Genomic DNA, 11199 nt, shown 5'->3' on the forward strand with positions numbered 1-11199 from the left:
CAAAAAAAAAAAAAAAAAATCCCCTTCTATTTCCGCGGTTGGTCAGCTAAATTCAATCCAATTCGGTTGTTGTTTATTGTGTCAACTAGTATCCAGGGGAATTGGATGGAAGTACTCTTAAATCACCTGAGTACTTTACAAAGCTATGCAACTCTTGATTCAGGAATTTAATGGTTTTGATTGATTTGCACCCTTCACCTCCAGGATGGTGCTCCCTCCTCCTGCTTTCCTTTGAAGTAGTTTGTCAAACAATTTTCATACAAAAGAAGGAAAGAATAATGACAGTTCTATCTCAAGCTCTGCAGAATTTCTGGGGAATCTAAAAGCAATAACAGGAGTCGGAATTTTGTATCAAAGAAAAAGAAGCTCCAAGTGAACTTTCATGGAGATAATTCTTTACGAATTTCTTCCCCTCTTTCAAACTGTAGACAAAGGTTGTCAAAAGATTCACCGATACAGAAAGTGGAAAGAATGGTTCATCCTTTTCTTTTTTGGTGAACAAGAAATCACCCAACTCGCCAGTAAACAGAACATGAAAACATTCCATGGTGCTTTAGTGGCCTTTTGAATTCTAATGATCTTGCTCCAGGAAAAAGAAACAGAGTTTGCTTAAACGTGTAAGAAATCGAACCTAATCTTCATCGTCATAATCTTCATCAATCTTTTGGCCAAATCCTCTGGGTCCAGCTCCAGCCCTTGCCTTGACCTTCCCCTTCTTCCCACTCTTCTTCTTCTTCTTCTTTGCGGCCTCTTCTTTATCAAGCTTCTCCCTCTCCCTTTTCTGCAGGAAATCCGTCACAGCTATGTAGATAACCTGCGTTTTCCAAAACAACCAAAAAACAAGAAGTCGTCAAAACCCAAAAATCAAAATTCTAGTCGAGCATGAAACAGAAAAAAGGAGTAGAAGAAACAGTTAGGGTACATAGAACATGAAGAACATTTACCCCAATTGTAAGAATAGAAAGACCAATGAAGGCGATGAACAGAAGAACAGACACAACTGTTGAAACACCGCTGTCTTCATTGGAAATTATCTGTTGGGCATTCTCGATTGGGGTGTCTGAAGGCAAAACATCTTCTGATGATGCAGAAATTCGTCGAAGTCGGGCGGCGTTATTTGGCGAAAATTGAAGGGGTTGGCGTTGATAAGAAGGGAATCTACTCGAGAGGAGTATGGCGGGGAAGTTTAAAGACGAGACGAGGTTGGAGGACGATCCACAAGTCCTGAAAGAATGGCAAGGTTTCGTCTTCACAAGGCAGGTAAGTGGTGAGGAAGACAGAGATACGGATACGGTAACCATGTTTCAGCTGTTGATACTCCCTAGTCCCTCCTCCTCTGAGAGAGCGCGAGAGAGAGAGAGATTCTGTGCGAGTTGGATTACAGTGGAGCCGCACTCCATTATCACATATTGTGGGTCCCGCAGTACCTTTTGAAGTGGGGTAAATGAATTTAAATGACTAAAATGGCTTAGATTCAATTGGGATTATCAGGTGGGACTCTTAACGAAATCAAAGCTCACAACTACACAGAAAGAAGTCACACAGTGCTGGTCGGTAGTGGGTCTCCGGGCAGAAGCGATGCGCAAGGGGAGGGTCCTTCCGGGCTTCCAGCTGAGCTTGAGGGTACCATTATCCTCTACTACAGTATAGCCATCGCAGGAGAACATTCCCAGCACCAGTGGTTGGGATCTCTCTCTTTCTCAATCCAGACTCTAATTGTGAAACCTCACCTCCTCGCACCTAGCCGATCCACCAATGGATGGAGCTTGGAGAAGCAAGGCTAAATTTTTTTTCAAAAACTCATATGAAAGAACGAATGTAAAAATGGAATCAGACTTCAGTAAAATAGCAAGAATGGCACATAATTTGCCGCAGCTTCTGCGTGTCTTAAAGGCAGAGGAATCCTGCCAGGGCCTTTGAACTCATCTCTGCAGGAATCAAACAGTTCATGAAGTACCATTGGCACACACAGATTTTATCTTTTCACTTCTCATGACAAATGTCAAATAACATTTTTATCTTCATTATAAACACATGTTCATTAAAGTGTTTAGCATGAAATAGTTGAAATAGATTTCTTCCGAAATAGATGAAACAGTTCTTCAGCTATTCAGGGTTTTTTTGGAAATTGATTACAGTTTCATAGAAATAAGGTACAAAAACCATACGAAACAACTTCTGAAATTGAAATCCACCCCATTAAATGTTTCTTGAAATCGTACAAAAGAGAGCCTAACCCTCGGCAACTCCCGTCTTTCCACCTACCTCAGTGTCCTCTGCCAATGCACACGTCTCCAAATTCCTTTGTGAATCTGTCATACAACTCATTCAGCTTTGCTCATAGTCGGCCTCTGCCTTGCAAGCACTTTATCAAAGTCCATTCTCGTGATGGGGGGTGGAAGAAACTGTGCATGCATATTAATTACAAATGAGGAGAGCACTCAAATTGAATTCACAAGTAAACAAAGACAGGACAAGATGATGTCAGCCTGGAGTGTCACTACCCCTGAACTTCAGCTCTCTTGTCCATGAATCCATACCTTTAAAGCAAGGTCTTTAGCTGCAAGGTCCTGCATGGTGATCTGAACAGCTCCTGGGTGCTTTGGTTCACATGGAACCCACATGTCATCAGGTGTCTTTACAAAGAACATAGCATCCAAGGTCCAGGGTTTTACGTACAGGTTCATAGAGGACATCCTTAACCTGTTAGTGACGGAGAATGGCATCAATAAAAACACCAGGCAATAATTCTATCAGTATGAAAAAAACATTACAGTAGGTGACGGAAGAAGAATAAGAAGGCTCTATTTTTTTCTAAAAAGGAAGAAGAGTAAGAGCAGGAGGAAGGATGATACAGATAGGCACTTACACAAACTGAAATATCTGAACCAGAGAACCCCTGTCTTGTGGGCAAAGTGCTCAAAGTCGCTTTCAATTATGTTGTTTGGGGTATCCCCTAGATGTACCTGTAGAAATCAATTGTGAATGGAAGAGGAATGTCAATAAGTCATGGCTACAAAACGTCTCTTTTATGTATTTCCATGCAGTGCATAAAGATTGGGACTAAGGAAGTCAACATTATGCAACAAGAGACATTATCCCCAAGATGTACCCGTAGAAATCAATTGTGAACGGAGGATTGTCTATTAAACATAGCTACATAAGCTCTCTTTTTATGTTACGTCTATCCATGCGTTAAGTGCATAAAGATAGAACTCAGTGGTTCAAGAACATTTGATTTAACAAGACACACCATCTGGATATAAGAAATAGTTTAGCAACAAGCACTGATACCTTGAACATGTGCTGCCTAGCCTCCAAATTTGGAAGAGGAATGTATATCCGCTTGTCAAATCGTCGACGGATGGCCTGTAATTCACTTTTTATTAGACACAGGAATACAATAGTCATTCACAAGATCCAGTAAACACATAAAATGAATAGTCGTCCACTTCCATGCACACACTTACATATCCATACTAGTCCAGCTGAGATAATCAATACATCCTCAAACTTCACAGATTTTTTTTTCCCAAGTAATTCATCCCACAGAATGAACAACCGTGACTAAAAAAATAATACCAACACATAGTCAAAACAAAGATGTGTGTGTGCCAGTATATAGGATTGGAACTGGGGGCTTCAAAGGGTTGAGTAAGGTGTCTTGAGCTACATGAGCCAGCCCAAACCAACCCATTTCTTAAATGGGCAAAGGGTAGACATGCCCAAGCCCACCTGTTCATAATCTGCAAGAATCAGCAGGCATACAAAAACTTTTAACATAAGAAAAATAATAAATTAGGTTGATTTAATGCATAAGAAATCAATTTAAAAGTAAAAAAAATATGTTAATCAGGCAATCATGCAGTTCACTTGGTTTGAGTGACCAGACGTGATGTAGAAAAATCACTTGGGCTTATTTTATTACAAATAAGCCTTGGATTGTGTTATGTATGTGTTGGGCCTTTAATTCCATGGGTTTTCTTTGAAATGGGCCACTTTAATGGGCCTAAAATATTGGTAGAAGGTAAGAAAACGAGATTTATATTCAGTGTTTTTATTTAAGTTGTTTTAATTCAATAAAGGCCCATGGGGCCCATCGAGTGTAATGTCCTATATGGACTATTAGTTAGTCAGTCCTACTCCATGTTGGAGTTAGAAGTCTAGTCCTAGTTCTATTTGAAGTCCTAGTTGTAGTAGGAATGTCTAGTCCTAATTGGAAACTAGCTCCTAGTCAAGGTATGATTGTAATTCTGTCCTCTTTAAATAGAGGAGCCTATGCACTGATATTGCTTCAATTTTGAATTAATAAAGTTGCAGAGATTTGCTTAGAACAACCGAGATAGTTGTGGGTGAGAAGCCCTGGCCGAGACAGCCACTCCTTCCCCACTTTATCTTGTTTATTCTCTTCTAATCCTATATTCAATCACCATTAATCATCTATTATTTTATGCTACTGTTATTGTATTGATTCTGCCCAGAAACTCCATAAAACCAGAATCGATTCAGCAATCCTAGTTCCAATAGGAGAGGAGTCGATCTCCTTCTCCTCCCTTTTCTGTTACCTGATCAGCATGGCACCTTCAGAGATTGTTCCAGGCTATAAGAGGGACCTTCGATCTCTGTTACAACATCAAGCATCAAGGCCAGCAGCAGCTATAAAGAATTCTCTCAGTTTTCTCTCTCCTAGGTCAGAAAATAAAGAAAGCTTGTAACTTCACAACCAGCCATCAGAATCCTCTCAACTTTTGGGGGTTTTTGTACCCTTCCTAGGGACTAACTAGGTCCAAGAGTGCAACTCAATCGGACTCCTACAGACCTGGCCGCACCTCTCTCTCCAGCTCTATAGCAGGTCTTTCTCTCTCCTATCGGGTTGGGTTTTGGATTGGTTTTGCTCCTATATAGGTGTTGTATCCTTGGGAGTTTATTTGATGGTCTTATTTCTTTGTTTCCTAGTCCTATTTGTCTTGTTTGGGGTTGTGAACTGCCGGGGTAGTTTCTTGTAATCTATTCCTGCATTAAGACGGGTGGGCTGTGTGGATCTGAGCTGGTACTGAAAAGGGTGCACTAGCCCATTGGGTCCAGGATCCATGCTTGAGATTGAATGATTGCACTAATAGGCCAAACCAACAAAAGCCCATAGACCAAGTGCTAGCCCCAATTGTATCTCCTATGCAAATCCTTAATATAGCAATAAATTAACTTCTAGTTATATGCATATCTACTTGATTCCTGTTGTTTAGACCCGTAGAGGTATTCCTATTCCATGGGAAAATGCCTCTGCACTTCCAGACAAAATTTTAGCATAATAATAAAAAAACGTATTCCCTTATCCAAATTCCTAAAGAATAAGAAAAAGTATAGGAAAATGAAGGACACACTATGACCTACACTGCTACACAGAATATAGATATCCTTTCAGTAATACTATAAATAAACTAAGTTTTGCATTTATTTATGTGGATTACATGACAATACATAAGAGTTAAAACTCAGTGTCAGTTTTAAAGTTGAAGTCGCGATACACGTGGCATATATGACATTCAAAATATGTTCATCAAACTTCCATTGCAATGTTTGCCGTAGCACAAACGAGTTCCAAGCCTATTTTTGTGGTTGCTTTTCTATGAAATAAACAATCTTTCCTTATCATATCCAAAAGTTATCACAATGCCTCAAGCATTTCCACAACACATGTTATACAAAAGAAGAAAAAAAAAGTCAAAAGCAACATTTTAAATTAAAACTAAAAGTTCTTTTGGCTCATCTATATTATTTCCCTTTACCTGATCCAAAGCATAGGGAGTATTTGTAGCTGCAAGAAAAAGAACTTTCTTATCCTTGTCCCCTACACCCTGAAATGTCATTTGCAGATGAGAAAAATCACTAGTAAAACCATTGGATAAGTGACTCAAATCAGAGAAATGCAGCTCAGAATTTACCTTTCCAATATTAGGTGCAATCATTATGGCACAAGAGAAAATAAAGAAATTTAGCATTCCTCAAAATGTGAAGTTCAGAAATGTTTTTAACACCACATAAAACAAAGACAATGGCCCATGAAGCCAATGAATATACATGGATAATGTGGTACAAGAACATTCTTAAAAGGATCATGGTATCACTTTGAATGAAAGTGATCAAAGGTAGAAACGTTAACATCAATTTCAAGGTGTTTCATGACCTGAAAAATACTTGTCTTAGATGCCAATCATGAAAGGGATCCAATGTATGCAAGAAATGGCACATCCCCAACAAAGAATGATATTATTATTCCTTTAAAAAAATAGAAACCGCCTTCATAACTTTTCAGTCAACAATACAAACCTGCATCTGCACAAGAAGTTCCATCTTGATACGTCTGGAGGCTTCATTCTCATTGCCTTCACCGCTCTGACCACATAATGAATCTATTCCATCAACAAAGATGATTGAGGGTGCACTTTCACGTGCCATTCGAAACAGCATTGCAACGAACTTTTCGCAAAGATGATTGAGGGTGCACTTTCACGTGCCATTCGAAACAGCACTGCAACGAACTTTTTGTTTTCACCCATCCACTTCGAAACCAAGTCTGATGAAGAAATACTGTGCAGAGCAGCATGTTACATTTTGTCAAATTTATCAGGCTAAGTGCATGCACATGCACAATCCCAATTCCCAGGAAGAAAGAAAATAGTAAAAGTATTGTAAAAATTAAACATAACAAAAGCATAAAAAATGTTTGCATGTTAAAGAGAAGCCATACAAAACAAAACATATCAAGAGATCACATTTGTGTGAATCACCAAAAATACAGAGTCAATGAAACGTCAAAATGCATCAGTACAAGTGCCTGTCCCCAAGTGTAAAGTTAGGAAAAAAAAAACACCTCTTGAATAAACCAACTGGTGCTCCATTAAGTAGCAAAATCAGGGGACTGCTAGTCAAATTTGATGACGGCCATCCACACGCACACAAATAACGAAACAAATTAAGGTATGCTCATGCATACCACACTCATTCCTGAATTTTACGTCATCGAAGAAATTTAAGCATATAAAAGAGAGTTTCCATTCCATGAGGAAAGTAAACAGCAACAGATATTTACCTCAGTTGAAAGTTGCAATCATGCAAAATATAGATCAGATGAACTTCTTGGCATAACGATCAATTTTAACTGGCACTAGCTTTTGGTTTTCGGTATAATCAACAATAAATTCATGAAAAATAGAAAACCCAAAAAAAATTAAAAGCAGGAACCAGGTGCTTTGTTAACCTAGTACATTGTTTAAGTACCTGATCATACACTGGCAACCAAAATATGGGTGGAGATAACGGTTCTGGAATCTACGACAAGAAGTTAAGGTTATTGAGTACTGAAGGTTGAGAATACATCAAAGATATATCAGATATTTGTTAACCAACTTTTTTTCCCATCTCATAACACACTGCATCCACCTCAATAAAATTCCCATCACAAACAAACTTTTTTTTTTTTTTTGGGGGGTGGGTAGAAAGAATACCCATCACAACAAACTGATAGTCCCATAGTTCAATCTGGACCCTTCATTGTCACCACAGCCACCCAAAAGTATTTCAGAGACAAACCATCATACATATTCAGCTAACAAACCTGTTAAAATATGTATCACGATAAGGGTGTTTGTCCCTATCGTGGTTAGTTGTTGACCTTATCTTTGGTTTATTGTTTCCTAGTTAGGCTAGACTTCAGTTAGTACTTCGTTTCCTAAATTGGTTAGGTTACGATTTCTGTTTTCTATTTCCACAAGGTCTGTAATTGTAAGGTTATTGGTTTTGATTATTATAAATACACAATGAGGGGGACAGCCAATCCATCGGTCGTTAGTCTCTTTGGCAGTCCCTTCTCTTCTTCTCCCTCAATCTTTCTCTCTCAGTTCTCTCCTTGTTCACAGGTTCTGGTTTCTAAGCTTTCATTACCTGGTATCAGAGCCATGAAGAAGAAGAAGAAAAAATATATAAAATAAAACAGGGAGTGATTTTTTCCTCCGATTACTTCAGTCAAAATAAAGAGATAATAATACAAGAAAATTCCTATCTGGTATCGTTTACTGCTATTGCTACTGTTGTTCTTGTTGAAAACAACCCCATGGTATGTCTCTTTAACAAAACCAAAAGATCACAAGATAACTAGTGCGTGGAACCAACAATATTTTCCCAAATGCCACCCCCCCCCCCAAAAAAAAAAAATCCCACAGACAGAATTTCGTGTTACATAAACTTGCTGCAGACACTGAAAGGAGGAAAGAGATTAAGAGACAATTAAGTATGCAAACTCAAGCTATCCAATTTCCAGAGTTGGAAATATGAGATACATAAATAAATAACAGCCAACATGGAAATAAATAGAGAAGATTTTGTCAGAAAACTTAATTTTAAAATATCTGGATTACCTTCTAAATAATCAAATCAAACTTCAAAGGTTTAATATGTGATGATGGAAAATATACCTGAAAAATGTCAAGTCTGCTTCTGTTGCAACAGCCTTTGCCAAGTATGACTTCCCAGTTCCAGGTGGACCATATAAAAGAAATGCGCTCCATGGTCGTCTCTTGCCTATAAAATATAATGTCAAGTAAAATTTTTTGCTGCAAGAGGGAACCATAGCATTTCCAGTGCTCTATATTCACAAAATAAAATTTCAATTTACCAGCTCTTCACCATCAATTAAGAGCTATCAATCTTATACAGTTTTCATATTTCTTTAGATATCTCAAACAGGAACATTAGTTTCATAGATAGAAACTACAGAGTACAATACTATTCCCCAAGACAACCATTATCTAGGCCTGGGAAAGGCAGAACGAGAGCATAGGTGGAGAACCCCTTCAGAATAGATAAAATTTAATACAGCCATACAGATAAGTTCTTATAATCTCTATTAGTTGGTGGCTCGTTTTTGCTACACATCTAGTCTGGTGAACCGGACGTAGTTACTCTCAAGCAAAAGGGACTGTCTGAACACTTCCCTTTTCCTGCCCCTGAAGAGGAGCGGGCCTCATTCTTATTGACTGTACCATCACACAACTGACTACACCCCCATCCCAACTTCCCATCCCCATACCACAAAAGGAGCGGGCCTCAAATCAACCTCCAAGATAAAACAACCCCTAATTGAGGCTATGCCAATAGTGCTGTGCTCACTGACTGGGCCACTTAGGGACACCAAGAGTTGTGCTCAACAAGTCTAAACTGTAATACTGGTGTGAATTGCAAAAACATTGGAGTGAATTCAATGAAATGGGCTACCAATCCTTTGAAACTGGTGTGTCTGTTTTGTTTGCATAAACGGTCAAGATTTAATCTCCCTAAGAGATGTCAAATCCATGCCTCCAGACCCTTTCTTCGTGCGGGTGTGTACACAAAGAGACATAACCCTTATGAAAAGGTGTCTTTCCACTTAAGCGTAAGCACAAGCCCAACCCACACTTGTGCAACCAAAAAGATAAATATGCTGGCTCGGCGTGGACATGTGTGAAAACCCCCAAACCCTTGAAACACAAGGAAGGAGAGATAGCCTTCTCTTCAAGAAACCGTACCCTTGTAGTTCGCATATAGACAATATAAGCAAGTTCCAAACTCTTTCCCATTCGCAATGTGGGATTCAAAGAGCTATTGTTTATTTTTCTTTGTGAAAGCAAGCTCGAGAGGTCTTGATTTTAAATCATTGAGGCAAGAAAACTACACAAAACAAGGGGGAAGTTTTAAAAACATTTATTTTTGAAACCTTACAACAATATGTGACAGAATCATAGAAGTGATAGTGATGGGGGCCTGAGGTCCTAGGGAAAGCGGTAAGGGTTGCATCTTTTCCCTGTCAAAGAGATGAAATGTTAGAGAGAACTAAGGGATCAGGGCATAGACTTGTACAAAAGGTTCCAAAGGGAGATGGATAAACAAAGAGGAGGCACCTTCTTTCTTGGGGATGAGGCATAGAAAGGTTTGGTTGATCCCTTTAATCTAGCTGGGATGAAAAAGAAACTCTCCACGGCCGTGATGAAGTCCGATTTGATGATATCCCAAAAGGTGGAGGAGAAACCCATACTAAACCCATTCAGACCAGGGGCTCTGTTAGCTTTATGAGAGAAAACAAACAAAAAAGATTCCCTCTTCAGTGGGTATTACTTGGAGGGAGAGGAGGGAGCAAGGGATTGATTTATTAAGGAGACCATCTGGGACGGCAAAGGAGGGGGAAGAGATGGAGGGTTTGAACATTTGGCTAAAGAAATTGACTGATTCTAACGTAATTTTCTCAACAGATGAGAGGGGGGAGCCATCACTTGACAAGAGCACAGTGATGGAGTTTTTGTTTGTTCTAGCCCTCTATAGTTCGGACAAGGCCAAGTTGAGATGAGATAGAGCCTGGATTATGTCTTATTTTGCACTTTCTTACTTTTCAATTGATATTGAAAACTATTGGGGGATGAAATCGAAAAATATTAACCTTCCTATTGCTTAGCATAAAATCTAACAATTATTCTCATAACTACGACTCATAAGAGAGAGAGAGAGAGAGAGAGAGAGAGAGAGAGAGAGAGAGAGGGGGGGGGGATTTCTCTTCCCTCATGAACTCTCCAACATTGTCACCTAAGAGCCTACCAAAGGCATTCAAAGATTTCATGCAACACAACTCACAAGAGAATTAGTTAGCCAGAGTCATTTTTTTTTTCTTTTTTCCTTTTGGCCTAAAGACAACTCAACTCAGCCTTATCTCAATTAAGTGGGATTAGCTACATTTTTTTTTCTTTTTTCTTTTCAATCACTCTATTCAAAGTTATACTCGTTACTAGTCTTAAGATATGCTAGTCTTTTCCTATCAGGCATACCCTAGCTCAATTAATCCCTCAATTTGAGTTAAATCACCCCTTCATATTGGAGCATTCAAAGGCCTCTGTTGCACATCATTATGCCACCTCAAACGACTTTCTCGCAACCTCTATGTATCAAGTTAGTCTTAAATTAGTTCTAATTCATTTATTCTTTATTTAATCTTTTTTAATTTTATCACTCATCCAAATATCGACAAATTCTTGCAGAATTTTCATATTTATTTTCAGAATAGCAAAAATAGCCATGATTCAATGGGTCATATCCACTTACTTTTTCTTTTGTTGATTTCTAATTTTTACAATAGAATTGAATTGAATTGATTTGAATGATAGACAGAGTAGTAATATT

General features: G+C 38.7%; 1 protein-coding gene and 1 pseudogene across 1 annotated transcript; both read right to left on the minus strand.

Annotated features, from left to right (window-relative positions):
* Positions 1-285: 285 nt before the first annotated feature.
* LOC122087489 lies at positions 286-1899 on the minus strand. Its single transcript, XM_042656640.1, has 2 exons — positions 945-1899; positions 286-814 (listed from the first exon to the last, which is right to left on the minus strand). The coding sequence occupies exons 1-2, from the start codon at positions 1299-1301 to the stop codon at positions 632-634; spliced, it is 540 nt and encodes a 179-aa protein (XP_042512574.1). The 5' UTR covers positions 1302-1899; the 3' UTR covers positions 286-631.
* A 91-nt stretch (positions 1900-1990) lies between these two features.
* Positions 1991-11199, minus strand: part of LOC122087490 — a 12483-nt pseudogene continuing 3274 nt past the window's right edge.

This window comes from Macadamia integrifolia, chromosome 8 (genome assembly GCF_013358625.1).
Source record: "Macadamia integrifolia cultivar HAES 741 chromosome 8, SCU_Mint_v3, whole genome shotgun sequence".
NCBI classification, from domain to species: domain Eukaryota; kingdom Viridiplantae; phylum Streptophyta; class Magnoliopsida; order Proteales; family Proteaceae; genus Macadamia; species Macadamia integrifolia.